This window comes from Geotrypetes seraphini, chromosome 16, assembly GCF_902459505.1.
Source record: "Geotrypetes seraphini chromosome 16, aGeoSer1.1, whole genome shotgun sequence".
Taxonomy (NCBI): Eukaryota; Metazoa; Chordata; class Amphibia; order Gymnophiona; family Dermophiidae; genus Geotrypetes; species Geotrypetes seraphini.
The window spans coordinates 3,793,708-3,811,771 of NC_047099.1; the positions used below are offsets into that span (position 1 = coordinate 3,793,708).

Here is an 18,064-nt window from a genome sequence, read left to right on the forward strand (position 1 = left end):
GGCACGATGGACCACTGGTCTGACCCAGCTGCGGCAATTCTTATGTTCTGCAGTAATAGTGGAACACTTTAGATCTTATTCTGATGTCCCAGTGACTCTGAATTCAGCACTGTTGACATCGGAAGTCAGGGGATTGCTTCATGAATCCTGAGTTATCAAGTTTTAGAAGAGGTTCCGCACAGCTAAATCTTAGTTGGTACATCAGGGAATGAAGCCACTAATTGTGCACCAGAGGTTTCTGTTTCAGGATGGAGAGAAGCAGTCGCAACTGACTCAGGAGGAAATAGAAGTGCATTAGAGATGGAGGTATCAGCTCACAGAGCTGGGCTAAAAAGTATAACGATGTGAAAGCTGCTGGTGGTTTCTGCTGACCTGGTTTATTTACTCTGAGAAATGTATCTATTGAAATAACGGACTTCTGCTTTCAGGTCAGCCTTGTTCTCCAAGGGAGATGGAGGCTGTTCACTCTGCATTCTGGGTAGGCCAAGCCTCATCCAGAGAAAGCCCCAGCCACACAGCCCCACTCGGGGGAGGTTTCCTTTCTCATTTTGGTCTTGCAAAAGCAGACTGTGAAGGTAACATCTGGAAGGGAAATGATGCAGCCACCTAAAACCAGATATTTCCTCAGTCAGACAAGGCATTCAGCTTTGTCTCTAGTTTCTACAGTAGAAAGATGAAACCACAAAGTGTAAGATCACAGAACAGAACTGTAGACATGAAAATGTACATTAATACACCAATATGTACACATAGATATACCAACCTATTTATTTAGCATTTATACACCACTTATAGTCTTAGTGGTTTACTTTCAGGTATTTAAGGGTGGCACAGTGATTAAAGCTACAGCCTCAGCACACTAGGGTTGTCAGTTCAAATCCACGCTGCTCCTTGTGACCCTGAGCAAGTCACTTAATCCTCCCCATTGCTCCAGGTACACTAGATAGATTGTGAGCCCATGGGACAGACAGGGAAACATGCCCGAGCCTGAATAAATTCATGTAAACCAAACTCAGCTCCCCTGGGAGAATGGTGTAGAAAATTGACTATAGTTACACAAAATAAATTTCTCTTTTGAACTCTATGCACACTGTGAGAGTGTGGCCCCCACTGCTTTTTGATTCTGGGGACTGGTTCTGTTGGGCTCCTAACCAGCAGCACTCAGCACTTTGCTCGCCATCGCCGGTTTTATTTCCAGATATTAAATGCTGGGTCATTGTCCGGGCTCTGGCTTTGAATCTCCAGGCAGAGGTGGTGGGACAAAACATAGCCAGTTAAATGAGACGTTCAGCCACTAGCCAGTTAAGTGCTGATTGGCTGATTCCGCCCCCAGGAATGCCCAACTAATACGGTAGCCAGTTGCAGCTTAGACACTAGTCGGGCATCTTCAGTGACACTTCAGGAGCCAGTTCTGGCCATGGAAATCACTTTGACTATCTACCCCCCTAGTTTCATAATTGAAGCCAGTGTATGGTGTTTTTCTTTCTGTTCAACACCTCTCCTGGTGCCATATCAGAGTCTGGACTAGTTTCACCCAGTTTGTTCAGCTACTGGTTTTCCTTGACATTCATCTGTAGATAAGGGATGAATGCAGAGATGGTGAATGCATAGGGTGATAGTGGTCATTGAGGGGTGATTGAGTAGATATGATGGATGACTGGAGGATGGATGAGAGAATTTAGATAAATTAGCACAAAGTTGTCCAACCCTAGGTTGAGCCTTAGGTAAACAAGCACATTGGGTCTCCTCATCATAAGAATAGCCTTACTGAATCATACCAATGGCCCATCAAGCCCAGTGACCCATCTTCACGCTGGTCAATCCAGGTCATTAGTACCTGGCAAAAACCCAAATAGCAGCAACATTGCAGAATCTCAGAGTAGCATGTTAGAGACACCACATTAAAAGATAAGTAAAAAAAAATGCTGTTTTCAGTCTTTATTTATTTATATACAGTATTTTGAAAAAAGAGAGCAGTTAAAACAGCTGGACTGAAACTGGTCTTTTATTCTACTGTTCACGTATGCAGTAAGCCCAACACAAAACCATAGGGCTTAATCTCAGCAAAAATCACAAGCACAAAAAACAAAATGGCTTCCAGTTACATTACAGCACACATGTCCCAAACTTCCAGGTCAGGTAATGCAAAAATTGCCACGCTCTCATAAGACTCTGCCACTGAGGCCTCTCCTTGGGGTTTAGCACAACCTTCCCCAATAGATCAGAATAATCAGATCCTCTCCCGAGATCCCAACATGCTGTTATGGAGGCACTATTCAGTGAGCAATGTTCTTCACAGCCAAAGAAAAGATACCCAAAAATCAAGACTCAAAACATTGCCGTTTTGCTTGTGTCTTTCAGTATGGCTGCCACCTCACACCAAACATGTTGTTTCTCATTGGCTTTGGAATTCAAACAACATTTATTGCTTTAAACCAGGCCTGCACTACTTCGGTCCTCAAGGGCCAAATCCATTTGGGTTTCCAGGACTTCCCCAGTGTACTTGCATAAAATCTATTTGCCTGCATTGCTTCCATTGTATGCATATTGATCTCATGCATATTCATTTGGGAAATCTTGAAAACCCGGCCTGGTGAGGGCTGAAGTTGTGCAGGCCTGCTTTAAACAGCCCCTCACTTATAGCAGGTTCTAGCACATTTCTATATTCTCATTACTTGGTAGCTCTGAGAAATCTGTGCCTATCACACAGGAGCTTAAATTATCTTCCATTTTTATCAGCATGGACAAAGTCCTCAGAAGACTCCTACCTGCTCCTGGTGACCGAACGGAGACGGCAGCTCCTTTGCTCTTGGCTGTGCTTTTCTCAGTCCTCTGAGTAGCTCTGTGAATCTATGATTGAGAACTCTATCTTTTTCTTTGCCTGCTCTGATTAGGCCCAGCTCCATCTGTGCTCCTAGGCCTTGCTGCTTCCACATACTGAAGCCTTCTGGACTGGTTTGAGCTAGTTTCAGGTGGGTTGGTAACCTGCATTAGTTCAGCCCTGGTTTTACCCATTACTTGCCCATGCCTAGCTGGGAGTTGTAGTTCACTCTGTTTCCCTGCAGCCATTTTCTTGGGAAAAAATAAACAGGCGAACAGAATGTTGGGCGTTATCAAGAAAGGTATCGCTACCAGAAGCAAGGAAGTTATCCTCCCACTGTATAGGGCGATGGTGTGACCGCATCTGGAGTACTGCGTTCAATACTGGTCGCCGTACCTTAAGAAGGATATGGCAATACTGGAGAGGGTCAAGAGAAGAGCAACAAAAATGATAAAGGGCATGGAGAACCTTTCGTATGCTGAGAGATTGGAGAAGCTGGGGCTCTTTTCCTTTGAAAAGCGGAGACTTAGAGGGGATATGATAGAAACTTACAAGATCATGAAGGGTAGAGAGAAGGTAGAGAGGGACAGATTCTTCAGACTGGCGGGGGTAACAAAAACTAGAGGGAAAATTGAAGGGAGACAGATTCAGAACAAATGCCAGGAAGTTCTTCTTCACTCAGAGGGTGGTGGACACCTGGAAAGCGCTTCCAGAGGATGTGGTAGAGCAGAGTACGATTTGGGGTTTCAAAATGGGACTGGACAAGTTCCTGAAGGAAAAGGGGATTGAAGGGTACAATTAGAGGGGTACTATACAGTACAAATGCTTTAGAGTAATAGATCACTTACAGGTCATTGACCTGGTGGGCCACCGCGGGAGCGGACTGCTGGGCATGATGGACCTATGGTCTGACTCAGGAGAGGCGATGCTTATGTTCTTATGGAAGTTGTAGCCGTCGCTTGTGGGTTATTGCTTATAGGACTTTCCTTTTCCTGCAGGGCTCTAGGTGCTGCCTTTGATGTAGTGTTTCCAGACCCCTGTGACACCTCACTACATTTGGACTCTGTTCCTTGGCACTTCAGAGTTGTCCCTGTGACAATACCTAGATAAAAGCTAGAGAACCCACCACTTGCATTAAGCTTTCTACACCCAACTTTGCCTTCCTTGTGGTACCTGCAGGGTTTGTTTCATCTCCCCAGATACTCTGTATAGAAATACGAGGGTTCTTCAAAAAGCTTCCGAACTTTCATATTTTCGTGCTCAACCAACAACATTCTTTTCTGATGGCTTTAAGAAGTTTGTTGGACACTGGGAACAATGTATCACCCAACAGGGAGATTATGTGAAAAGTGATGTAATTTGCTTTTGAGATATTTAATGAATAGTGTTTGAAAAAAATAACAGTGCAGAAAAATTTTGGGAGATCCCTTACAATGTTGTGTCACTTTTGGCTCTGGAGAATAATGTCATCTCATAGATTTCAGATGCTTTTATGCAGGCGGTTCTAGTCAGGTTTGCTTTTATTGCAGGATTAGATAATACCTCAGCTCTGCCAGAAGATCTCATAGACTCTGAAGACATTGAAACTTTGTGGAGCAGCAGGTCTTTGAATCAATCAGTGGGTAAGTTGCCTCGGAATACACATCATGGTGCAAGAGATAGCAATGGTGGGGTCACTTAGCAGTAATGATAAAACACCATCAAATATGACTTAATCACTGGAAAGAGGACATTAAGAGAAATGACATAAGAACATAAGAATAGCTTTACTGGGTCAGACCAACAGTCCATTAAGCCCAGTACCCGTTCTCACGGTGGCCAATCCAATTCCCTAGTGCCTGGCAAAAAGCCAAAGAGTAGCAACATTTCATTCAGATTCTGGAATCCCAAAAAAGTAACAAAAAATTCCGGAATCCCAAGTAGTAGTAACATTCCATGCTACTGATCCAGGACGAGCAGTGGATTCCTCCATGTCTTTCTCAATAACAGACTATGTACTTTTCCTCCAGGAAATTGTCCAAATCTTTCTTAAAACCAGCTACGCTATCTGCTCTTACCACAACCTCTGGTAATGCATTCCAGAGCTTAACTATTCTCTGAGTGAAAAAATATTTCCTCCTATTGGTTTTAAAAGTAATATCCTTAATATAATCACAGCCCCCCTTTTTAAAGTAAATTGCTGCTTCAGTAACTTCCCTTAAACCCCTCCCATCAGTGATTATCTTATATTTGATGGTATTATCATTGTTACCAAGTGGACCCGCCCTACATCATTTCTTTCACCAGGTCTTGTGTTCTGAGGTAACTCATCCTTTCTGGTTGATTCCTGGACCCGCAGCTCCCTCTGAGATCTTCTGGCACAGGCAAGGTATTATCCAAAAATAATCTCACTCGTATAGTGTATACCAAATTCAAAATCTTCTCCATAAAGAAACACTACTATGCTCGGAAACATAAAGCTGAATGGAATGTTGCTACTATTTGGGATTCCAGAATCCTTTGCTACTCTTTGGAATTCCAGAATCTTGCTATTCTTCAGGATTCTGAAAGGAATGTTACTACTATTTGGGATTCTTGAATCTTTTGTTACACTTTGGGATTCTGGAATATTGTTGTTCTCTAGGATTCTGAAAGGAATGTTGCTTCTTTTATGGTTTTTGCCAGGTAATAGTGACCTGGATTGGCCACCCTGAAGATGGACTATTGGTCTGACTCAGTAAAGCTATTCTTAGGTTCTTATATCTTCAGGATCCAATAACTACACTCAAAGTTCCATCACAAACACTAAAGTTAGCTTCCTTGTTAATGTGCATTTGCTATCCTCTACATATTACTTATGTAACCCTCACTTCTTGCTTCCTGTAATTCGCTGATTGTCCAGCCTTCTTAGAATGTGAACTGCCTAGAAGTCTTTCGACTATGGAGGTATAGAAGAATAAAGTTATTATTATTAGAAAATAGATCCCATTGTATAAAATGGGACATGTGGAAATAGCATGAGTTTAGGTTCTGCCACACTTTAGTATATCTCGTCTTCAATGGAAGACCATATCATGCCTTTTCTCCATGGATACTTGCTAGATCAGAGGTGGGCAACCATGGTTTCAAGGCCATAACCCAGTCAGGTTTTCAAGATTTCCATAATGAATATGCATGTGATTCATTTGCCTGCACTGCTTCCATTGTATGCAAATATGTAACATGCATATTCATTATGGAAATCTTGAAAACTTGACTAGGTCGTAGACCTCAAGCACTGTGGTTGCCCACCCGTGTGCTAGAAGGTGGGAATCTCTTTTCTAAGAAAAACTCTCTGTATAAGCTACTTACCAATGACTTTCCTCAATGCATTTTTCACCTCTTTGTTCCTCAGGCTGTAAATAAGGGGGTTCAGCATGGGGGTGACAGTCGTGTAGAGCACAGACAGGATTTTTCCTTGGTCTAAGGAGAATGTTGAGGTGGGTCTTAGGTACATGGAGAAGAGTGATAAATAATACACAGAGACAACAGTGAGGTGGGAAGAACAGGTGGAGAAGGCTTTACGCTTTCCTTCCGCAGAGCGAATCCTGAGGATGGCTGAGATGATGAACGTGTACGATATAAGAGTCACTAGGAAGGCCGGCAGTGATATCAAAGCAGCTTCAAAAAATAATGTGATTTCAGGGCCAGACGTATCCGTGCAGGAAAGTTTTAACAGTGGCATGAGTTCACAGAAGAAATGATCGATTACTTTAGAAGCACAGAATGAAAGGTGGGTGACAAAGGCCGTGATTGTTCCAGAAGGCACAAAGCCGATGGTCCAGGAAGCAGCTGCAAGCAGAATACAGACTCTGGGTCTCATGATGAGTGAATAGCGCAAGGGGTGACAGACTGCGGCGTAGCGGTCATAAGCCATGGCGGTGAGGAGAAAGATCTCCACACAAGTGGAATCCATGAAGAAATAGAGCTGCATGATGCACTCGGCATAGGAAATGGTCTTATCCCCTGACATGAGGCTAGCTAGAAGTTTAGGGACGATGGTGGAGCTACAGCAGATGTCTGTGAGTGACAGGTTGCTGAGGAAGAAGTACATGGGATTGTGCAAGTGAGGGTCGTTGCAGATCAGTGCGATAATCAAAGCATTCCCCAGAAGGGTGATGAAGTAGATGAGGAGGAAGACCAGGAAGAGAGGAATTTGCAACCTGGGATTATCGGAAAGTCCCAGAATGATGAATTCCGTCACCACCGTCATGTTCTCCATCGCCTTTGAACTGGGAGTGTAAGAAATTAGAATTGATAAGTTGAAGTTTTGATTCTTCTATTTCAGCTGCCAGGTTGAGACCCACCCGCTGTGCAAAGTGTCTTTGAACTACAGTGTGTAATCCCAAACCACTCGCTTTATTGCATGAGAACTACAGGGTTGTAGATCAAGTGCAGTTCTCTGTGCTCCTCCCTAAAACTGTTAAACACACAGGTACTGAGATGGGTTCCTAATTACTGGGACTCTGTATCTGGTGTAGCCAGTGGGATAGGGAGATTTGGTTGGAGCTTGTTTGAAGATGCATCATGGCCCTGCATATCCTCTCCACCCCAATCACCCGATCTATTCAGTCATGAAAAGCAGATTTTTACATTCCCTGTGAAAAATTATATGTGAAGAAAATTGGCAATAAGGTGAGAGATCTTGCCGGAAGACCCAGCCTCTCTGGAAACTTCTGAACAAAACTCTAAGGAATCAATATTCAGTTCATAGCAGTAAAGAGCTTGTAACCACTCACTGACTTCACACACCTGATAAACCACTAACCAGTTAATTGCTGTCTCTGCTCACACATTTTCCCGGAATCCTCCCTAACCTAACCAGTTAGGAAATGGTTGGTTAGCAGAGATGATCAATAGTACCCCCACCCCACCCCCCGTTTAAGTGCAACTACATCTTCGTGGCTGGCTAGCTCAGCGGGATTTAACTGAAGAAGAGCCTCAACCCCTAAATCATATCTGATCACATAATGAAAGCATTACAGCCCCATGTTACGGGATCGCTGGATTTTTCTCCTTACCTGTGCAGCAGTACCACCTCATCTCCTACCTGATCCAGTGGAAAAGAGGTCTTGGATGTCTTAAGTAAGATGGAGAGAAAACTGTGTTCTCCTCATCGGGGAAATTAAGAAGACCCACAGACGATTAAAGGAAATGTTTTGTGCCTGTGTTCCTTGGAAAGTTTCGAAATGATTGACCTGCGGGGAGAATAAGTTTTGGGTCCCTCATGCTTCTCTTTTCCCAGCTGGTAGTAACATCTCATGTTGGTTATAGAAGGTTTGAGGGAGTTTGAGCTCAGCTTCAATTGCAGTGGTCTTTGGTCAGCCCTTCCTTGTCTCCCACCCACCCCCCTCTCTCCCACACACACACAACCTCATAATAGAGCACTTCTGTGTATACTATTGAAGACTTCCCTTTTTGTAAACTTTCTAGGAAATTAAGGAAGATGATACTTCTTTTGTACTTCACAGGGGTGTTCAGTCTCTTGATGATGTAAACTGCATCGATCTGGAAGTTATTGCAGTCTAGAAATGTAAAGTATACTCAGTCATAGCCTAACCTGGCAGTCCATCTGGGAACTATGTAGCACCCCAGGCTGCCACCAAACTGAAAAAGCACTTCTAGGCCTTTCCTCTCCTCCCCTTCAACTTTTCTTACCCTATGGAGGAATTTTCACAGGGTGGGAGTTATTCCTGGTCACTCTGTCTACATCATTGCTGAGAATATAAGCGATGTTTGCCGACCAAGACCTGTACTAAAACCATGAGCTAAATCAAAATAAATGAAAATGCCACCCAGAAAATGATCACTAATATCAATCAATTCCAGACTGCAAACATAACCATCAGTTGGATCCCAAACACAGAATCAGACGTTCCCCCTCTTCCTCACGTGCTCACCAGGCGAAATCTCGCCACACACAAAACCAACACCACTGTGTTTCCGCATTCCATAAATGCCTCCTCCATGGCATAGCCCGAGCTCATGCTAGTCAGTGTTAATGTCTAACAAGTAGGCAAACTCACCAGTCAACATCAGGAGAGAAAGTTGTTTTTTTAAGTTCAATACGTTTTTATTATTTCAATAAAAGTACAAGAATAGCAATGTACAATAACAAGAAAAAGGGAGAATATGGAAGTACAAATATATCCAAATCAGCCATACAGTAATGTCTATACAACAGATGATAAGAATGTCTAGAAACAAGCTGATATGACATTCAGTAATAGAATTAACCCAAGAGTATAGGAGAGAAAGTTTAAGAGATAATCATATGATTGATTTACACATATGTTTCTGAGCTGAGAATTTTTGTTCACCAGCGCAGTTTTTTCTGAGTTTGGTTTTAGTTTCTAATCCACGAGCTTCTATTTCAGAACCTCTAGGGACCCCTGAAGAAGACTGTATCGTCGAAACATGGACCGTGTTGGGTCTATAGTTCCCAATGTTTTGGGTCCTAGATATTTTTATGTGGATTATTAAACTGTATTGTTAATAAAGCCAAAACAAAAAACTGGAAGTGACGCTACTTGATAAAACAAAGGTGATTCAAAACACCACTTGTGCACATTTTTCTTAAGTGCTCAGAGAGCTGGTTGTCAGAGAAGCGTCTGAAGTAATCACCTCTAATCATAGCACATTGGAATGTGTATAAATTTTTATATATTTTTTTAGCATAAATCATGAAATTCAAATTTTTTTTAACTTATTTGAAAAGTGAGCTGTAGGGGGGTCAGAAACACGTTCTGGATTAATTGGCAAGAAAAATGTGCACAAGTGATGTTTTGAATCACCTTTGTTTTATCAAGTAGCGTCACTTCCAGTTTTTTGTTTTTGCTATTTATATTTTGGAAAGTGTATGTGTCTCTAAGAGTTTTGTTCTTCCTGATTGATTTTGGGTTTTTAATAAAGCCGGAGTCTGGAACATAATCTTCTCCACAGAGTTTTTGGTCTCTGTCAGATATCTTTTTTGTAAAGCAAAGATGCCTCATTTTTTCACTGATTGTAGATCAGATCATGTAGTATTTATTGTTAAATGACCTCAGACAGTTGCTGTACATTGGAAATTCAAGACAGATGGTAGAAGGTACAAGTACGAATGTGTAAGTAGAAAGACATCCCCCCTCCGATTGCATATGGCTTCAAAACTGCGCATGCACCCAATTTAGTTCAGTAATAAGGCAATCATCACCAACAATCAATTAGTGTCATTAATTGACAAGAATTTGGATTTATGTTTGCACTTTGCTAAGAGCTACTCTATAAAGATGGATGCGTAAATCTCGGTGCACACAGCTGAAAAGAGGGCGTGGCCACGGAAAGAGAATGGGCGGGGTCAGGGATATTCACTAAAGACACCGGTTCTAGATTAGAGCTCAGCGTCCATTTCTTGGCATCCAGATTCAGGGGCTGTTTGTAGAATCTGGCCCACAGTGACTCTAGTTGACCGACAGAGTCTCGAGTTTCTGCTATGGTCGGTCTAGTTCTCTCATCCATTTTCACCACAACCCAATCATAAAATGCCAAGACAGAGGCAACAATATAAAATCTAGAATGCATTTATCGCGGCCGCATCGTTACCATGGCTTTGTAAAAGGGGACCATAATTTATTGCAATTTTATATTGTTGCCTCTGTCTTGGCAATTTATGATTGGGTTGTGGTCAAAATGGATGAGAGTGCCTCCACCTCAATGTTGCTGTTGGTTTATATGACATTACGTGCTGTCCTGGTCCTCCAGCTGGCATTTACTTGATAATCAGAATTACTGTAAATGCCCTTCCTTCCTTCCTTCTCAACCATCATTGCTCATAGTAACATAGTAAATGACGGAAGATAAAGAACCTCCATCCAGTCTGCCCATTAGTTATTCTCATTACAAATGCTGACCATCAGGGGATAGATTTGATCTGGATATTCAGTGTTGGGCCTAAGATCCAGGTCTTTCCTGGCTGCCAGAAGTTACACAGGTGTCGGCTGACATTCAGAGACAATACCTGGATAATAATGCAAACTAGTTAAATCAACTATTATAGTTCATATACAGTCTCTTCCTCTGTAAACCACTCTGAACTGCTTGTGGTATTGCAGTATATAAAAATAAAGTTGTTATTATTATTATACCTAGAGGTGAAGAACTTCAAGTGAAAAGACAGACTTTAAAACAGCAGTTTGGAAAATAGAAGATCGGTTGTGGAAAGGCTGAATATTTTTAATTTTGAAAATTGTTCTTCTATAAGACTTATGCAGAAAAAGAAAATGGTTGTGTCCTTTAGTTTGCTTTGGGGGAAATTAGGAAAATATAAGAACCGCTTCTTTATTCCTACAGAAAGGATTATGTAATGTATCTGGATCTGAGATACTATAGCAAATTATAGCTGGAGTCACAATGAACAAAAGGAGTGATGTCACAATAATTAATGAGTGATGTCACAATGAACAACAGGAGTGATGTCACAATGAATAACAGGAGTGAAGTCACAATGAGTTCTTTCTTACAGGACAGAGAATAAAATTGGCCACTCCTTGTGGATTTATAGGTCTCATCCTCTAGGGTTTCATAGACCAAGGTTATTTCTGGATCATGAAGAACAGGTCCTTCCAGAACAAAATGTGTTGATGGGCCTCCGCGTGTGCGGATCGCCGGACTCGATGGACCATGGGTCTGATCCGGAGATGGCAGTTCTTATGTTCTTATGTTCTTATGATACTTTTCTTCAGTCAGTTGTCTCTCTAAGTTTTCAACAGTAAGGACAGGAGATGATCTTTTCTATATTAAAAGAAGGGTTATTTCTCCATGAATCCCTCCTAGAAATCAAAGGGGTTGCTCTTCAGCCGACCAATGCCAACATTATGCCTGGAAATTCAATGCTGGGCTGTGTCTGGGCTCCAGCATTGAATTTTTGGGTTTAAGGACCGGGCCAGTTAAGGGACTCTTTTACTAAAGCATAGCCCATGCTAATTTTGTTAGCGTGCACTAAATGGGCTTCTTAGAAATTAGCGCTCCCTAAGCTTTAATAAAAGGAGCCCTAAGTGCGATATTCAGCATGTAATCAGCTAGGACTGACTTTTGTGGGGTCTTATTTATGCAGTTAAGTTGTTGAACAGTTTATAGGTTATTAGGCTTCCTCTACCACGTGGCTTACAAAAGCAAGAATACAGCAGTGCACTTCATAAAACTTCACAGACCAGAAAACAACTCCATTTAAAAAGAGCAAAAAAAAAGTCTCCATAAAAGATCAACATCCATCCAAGGGGGCCTCGGAACGCCCCCAAAATAGGCAGCTTTGAGTTAGGTGGTAACCGGACATTTTCTGTGGCACTAACTGGTTAAGTGCCCACTGAGAATGAGAGGTCAACTCAGTGGCGTAGCATAGGTGAGAGGTAACCCTCTCCTCCACTCCCTACCCTCATCCCTCCACGCTCTTTCCCCTCCCCTTTCCACTGCAGCGCACACACACCACTTCCCTTCCTCATACCTCCGCAACGTTCCTGGTGTGAGCAGCAACCTCCAACCTGCTGTCGCGCTTGCGTGGGCTCTCCCTCTGACGCCATTTCCTAGGTATGGGTCCAGGAAGTGACATCATAAGAAGAGCTGACACAAGTTGGGCGTTGCTGCTTGCATTAGGAATGTTACAGAGGTCTGGTGGAAGGCAAGCAGCGTGCTCATGGCAGTGGGTGCGGGGAAGGGGCTGGGGGGGGCAGAGAGGAGGATGGATGCCGCACCCCTACCAATACAGCACCTGGGGCATCCCCCCCACCCAATACAGCGCCTGGGGCATCCCCCCACCCCTTTACTACATCACTGGGTCAACTCCAAACAAGCAATTTAACCAGCCAGGAGCCCTTTCTGGCTGGTTACATTGCTTTGAATATTGACCCCTATGTCTCTTTCCTATGATAACATGCTGCGATTTTGACACCCTCTGCTCCTATTAGTTACTGCCTGATGATTTTCATCAATGCGTTTTTTACCTCTTTGTTTCTCAGACTGTAAATCATGGGGTTCAGCATGGGGGTGACGGTTGTGTAGACCACAGACATGATTTTACCCTGACCCTGAGAGTATGTTGAGGTGGGTCGCAGGTAAATGGACAGTAGGGATAAGTAATAGACAGAGATGACCGTGAGGTGGGAGGAGCAGGTAGAGAAGGCTTTACGCTTTCCCTCCGCAGAGCGGATCCTCAAGATGGCTGAGATGATGTAAGTGTAAGATATAAGAGTCACCAGGAAGGTAGGCACAGCTGTTAATGTGGCATCAACAAACAGGATGATTTCAGGACCGGATATCTCGGTGCAGGAAAGCTTTAGAAGTGGCATGAGCTCGCAGAAGAAATGATCGACCTCGTTGGAGCCACAGAATGAAAGGCGGCTGACAGAAACCGTAAATGCCACAGAATTCAGAAAACCGGTGATCCAGGAAATGGCCGCCAGCACAATGCTCAGTTTCTGATTCATCATAAGGGAATAGTGCAAGGGGTGGCAGATTGACACATATCGGTCATAGGCCATGGTCGTAAGGAGGAAGGCCTCGCAGCTGACCGATCCCATAAAGGAAAAGAGCTGAGCCATGCACCCAGCAAAGGAAATGGTCTTCTTCCCCGAGAGGAAGATCTCCAACAGTTTTGGGGTGATGATGGAAGTGCAGCAGATGTCTGTGAGGGAGAGGTTGCTGATGAAGAAGTACATGGGGGTGTGCAGGCGGGGCTCAACGCAGGTCACTGTGATAATCACAAGATTCCCCAACAGGGTGATCAGATAGATAAGCAGGAAGACCAGGAAGAGAGGAAGCTGCAAACTAGGATTGTCGGAAAGCCCCAGAATAATAAACTCTGCCTGTGTCGTCATATTTTCCATATCCATTGGATCCATGTGTCTTCTCCTAAGAAGAGGGGAGGTAAAAATAGCAAAGAGAAATGATGGGTACATTCAGTGCAACTTTACAAATGTTGCAATGTGCAACCAACAAAGAAAGCTGGATTTTAAACTCATTGGTAATACGTTGGCAGTTCATTGTGCTGGGGGAAGGCTGAAAGGACAAAGGGGGTTCCAATGGTCTTTGGGGGAAAGGATTTTGAAAACTGGATCTATGTTTTGGCATTAGTTAACAGAGAAATGAAGAGCAGTTAGAAAGTTCACCTCCGAAATAATTCATAACCCTCAGAAGGTCTCTTCCTTAGGAGAGATAAAGTAAGAGAAGCTGAAGGTCCTGAGATACAAAACAAGGGCTTCAGCTGTGAGAATGGGATATCCGTTCATTTACTTATTGTTAAAGGGATTAACTCAATTTATCTGGTGGGAACGTGTAAGAGAGGCTGGAGCCCCATCCAAGTGGAAGAGGAAGGGACCTCAGCCAGAAAAACAGCACCTTACTAAACTATAGGATTTAAGTCTAACTCCTCAGCTGGGGTTCTGTAGTAATGTTTTATTATTTCACAGCATCCCTTTTATACGTCTTAAAAATTATACAAAAACACTCTAAGGATGGGGAGATAATCAGCCTAACAAGTCTTCCATTTTATTTTTCGAATCAAGCCCATGATTGTCTGAGTTTGTGGCCATTATTCTAGAAGCATCTACACATATACAGTAAATAACAGCTTTTAACACATATTAAGTGATCTAATTTGAATGTCAGCCTCCATAAATATACATTTCTCCCTCCGTATTAACTGTGATAGGGGATTAACAGAAAAACCGCAAATAACTTTTTCATATGTTATTCGCCGTTTTCTATTAAAAACCATCGTGAATATGGTGAAACCGCAAATAACATGATGGGAGACCTGGCCTGTTCCTGAAGGAGAGGCAAAACACGGTGAAGAAAGTGCTGGGAATCAGCGATTTCTCTGTGCAAGCTGATGTAATTTGGGGGAAGCAGCCAGCAAGCTAAAAAATGTGAATAATCGAAACCACGATTGCTGAAACCGCAAATATGGAGGGAGAAGTGTATTTCTTTTTAGCTATTTAGGATTTGGAGGTTTTCCTTCTCAGCATCCTGCATGTAACACACTCTATAGCTGAGGAGCAGTTATCGCTACTCAGAGAAGTGGCAAAGACAGAGCAGAGGGTTGATAGAGAACTGCAAGGATAGGAATTTCTGTTTCTTCATCCAGCAAACTCTTGATTTCTTTCTTTTTTAAAAAATAATCCAGCTGCTTTACGATGGGCTGCTGAAAGGTTCTCAGCTCAACCAAGAGAATGATGTGGAAACATGAAACTCACAAGTTATTCCACACATTTTGTTTCATTTCATATCATTGAAATAAGAAGTGTGGAATAACTCGTAAGTTTCATGGCTCCACATCATTCTCTTCTTGGTTGGGCTGAGAACTTTTCAGTGGTCCCTCGTATCTGTGTTTCTCAATTAAAACCTAATAATAGAAGCCCTATGTTATATTAGAATATTCAGGTTAATGTGATCAGATTATTCATTAATATAAAAAGATTGCAATACTCACGGTTCTCTTTGAAAACACAGCTGTGATAACACTGTCAGTACTCAGCACCTTGGTCCACCTCTGGTTGGGGAGGAAGGGGTCCTTCTTAAAACCTTCAAACACATGATCAGAAGGAATACAAGGCTCTGGGAGAGGATTAGGGAGACCAAGAATCCGATAAATGAGACACTGCCTCTGTACTCTGACCCCTTCAAACATTCACCACCATACCCCTGGTATATATCACACCCCTGAAGATCTTTTCCATCAAAATGCACTTTACGTTCTGGTGAAAAATTATATTTGCAGGAAAAAGGACCCCAAGGATGAAATATTTTTCTGTTCCGAGCTGGGAAGGTCCTGAATAAGTCTAAATTATTTCTGATGAGAGAGGGCATTACAGGGGGTTTTGTACTGGTTCAGTAGCACCATCTCTTCTCCTTCACTGTGGAACAGGTGGGGGGGGGGGGGAGAGGGTCTCAGAAGACTTAAATGTTTAAAACTGGGACACGGGGAGAGAACTGTGTTTTGTTTATCTGGGGAATGAAAAAAGTTACAGATAATTAAGGGAAGGGTTTTTTTTTCTGTTCTGTGCCCGAGTTTCCAGGAAAGTTTTACAAGTGACTGATCCATGGGAACCATAGGTTTTGGGTCTCTCATTCTGCTCCTTTCCATCTGCAGTAGGGGGACAAATTTGAAAAAATCTGATCTGTGCTTCACTTGCTCTATCAATGATCAGCAAATGTAATGTAATGTAATTTATTTCTTATATACCGCTACATCCGTTAAGTTCTAAGCGGTTTACAGAAAATATACATTAAGATTAGAAATAAGAAAGGTACTTGAAAAATTCCCTTACTGTCCCGAAGGCTCACAATCTAACTAAAGTACCTGGAGGGTAATAGAGAAGTGAAAAGTAGAGTTAGAGGAAAAATAAAAATAAAATAAACATTTTAACAAGACAGCATTGATCTAAATACTTTGGAAGGTAGAAGAGAGGAGAGAAAGGAATAGAAACAGAAGGGGGAGCCGTTGAACAGTAGAATTCTGGAGAAATTTAAATGATAGAAATAGAACAAAACAAAGACAATGGAGGGGGGGGGGGAATGAGAGGGGTCTATAAGCTCATCTATAAGCACATAAGTTGCAGAATTATCCACCCAAAGCAGCAAGCCATTCGTTGTCCATAGCCTGTTGGAACTGTACAGATAAACATAGTGAGTGAATTAAATTTCTTTACGTAGTACAGAAAGCAGCTACATCAAGGCGGATTTTCTAAAGATGTCTCCAGCGAGCTTCATGAGATAGCCAGAGAAATCTTCCTCGCTCAAAATCCCTCTCGTCATCTTGCCTAAACCAGAGGTCCAGCTGGTTGTGTTCCTGGGGAACGTTTTTCATCTAGAGCGGCATTTTAGAAAGAACTTTCAAATTAAAATTGGGAAGTCCAGGTCGGGATGTCTCAAGTTCCACTAGTGTTTTGGAACAGCATTTTCTGATATAGAGTCAGTTCCACAATTCATTACTTATAAAACAGAAGCATGCAATGGATACTCATCAGTGCAATTTAAGTACGGTAACATGCTCTGATAAAAATTTTGACTGTTGAAGGAATTCCTCCAATTGTAATTTGCCATCGCATGCAGTTTCTCTGTGAATGATCTTCCAATTGTCATTTTTGAGTTCATCGACCTTTCTTTTGTAAGACTTGTCCATCGTTGTCATGGGTTGTCCACTTCATCTTTTATCACACAATCATTATATTTTGGGCTCAGCAGCACACAATGCTCACATCAACACAGTCATCACCATCAACAACCCATAACTTGCCACTTTCAAGGCTCAGTTTGCCCCAGTGTAATCCACTGGTTCTCCATCCAGTCCTCAGAACACACCCAGCCAGCCTGGCCTCTAGGACGTCCACACTGAACACGCAACAGACCTTGGAAACAGTGACTGCAAACCTACCTTATGCTTATCCCGGATGTGTCCCAAATTCTGGTGATTTTATAAGGTTTCATATAGTACGGACAGCTTTTATTTTGATGGGGGTGGTTTGATATTTAATTTTAGTAAATCCTGCATTATTTTAGTGCGCACTCAAATGAGACCATGTGCATTAACCACATACGTTATTTTTAATATTGATCCTAGGGAGTCCAGGATTATCCATCTAAGGCCCTCTTTCAATAAGCCACGGTGGAGGTTTCAATTGTGACCTGGAACGCTACATACTCTGACACTCATAGAATTCCTACGAGCGTCGGAGCAACTGGGCTGTGATAGAAACCTCTATTGTGGCTTAGTGAAAGGGGGAGAGGGTAAATTTTGCCTGCACATTTCATATACATATATAGGGGTGATATTCGGTGTGGTTAAAGCATGCAGGAAAGGAAGTGCCACTAAATATCAACTTTGACCACCAGGCTACCAGGTGACCACTAGGTGACTACCAGGTGACCACCAGGCCACCAGGAATGGAGTCGAAGCAGACCCAAAAGATAGGTGGGTATAGATCATTTTCAGTGTCAATGCCAGATGGAACCCATACAAAACTAACTGTATAATTTCCAGGTCCATCAATAACTTTAATATTCAATGCCAGTATCCAGACATGGTCCAGCATTGAATGTCTCAGTCCAATGTTGCTAACAGTGATCAGTGTTTAAATAAATGTTGGCTGGCTCTGACTGAATATTAAGTCCTAGATAGTTGAATATTAGGTTCCTTGGATAGTAACCGCTGACCCCCTCCCTTGGCCTCCACTTTCAAACAGGATCCACAGGCAG

General features: G+C 42.5%; 2 protein-coding genes across 2 annotated transcripts; both read right to left on the reverse strand.

Moving 5' to 3' along the window:
* Positions 1–6,143: 6,143 nt before the first annotated feature.
* LOC117350627 (olfactory receptor 5B21-like) lies at positions 6,144–7,070 on the reverse strand. The gene has a single exon (XM_033925037.1). The coding sequence runs from the start codon at positions 7,059–7,061 to the stop codon at positions 6,144–6,146; it is 918 nt and encodes a 305-aa protein (XP_033780928.1). The 5' UTR covers positions 7,062–7,070.
* A 5,707-nt stretch (positions 7,071–12,777) lies between these two features.
* Positions 12,778–13,701, reverse strand: LOC117350362 (olfactory receptor 5B21-like). The gene has a single exon (XM_033924632.1). It carries the CDS (start codon positions 13,699–13,701, stop codon positions 12,778–12,780), a length of 924 nt encoding a protein of 307 aa, XP_033780523.1.
* Between the last annotated feature and the right edge of the window lie 4,363 nt (positions 13,702–18,064).

Excerpts from the sequence above, each read along its gene's own strand:
- LOC117350627 (XM_033925037.1), bottom strand. The coding sequence starts at position 7,061 with ATGGAGAACATGACGGTGGTGACGGAATTCATCATTCTGGGACTTTCC.
- LOC117350362 (XM_033924632.1), bottom strand. The coding sequence starts at position 13,701 with ATGGATATGGAAAATATGACGACACAGGCAGAGTTTATTATTCTGGGG.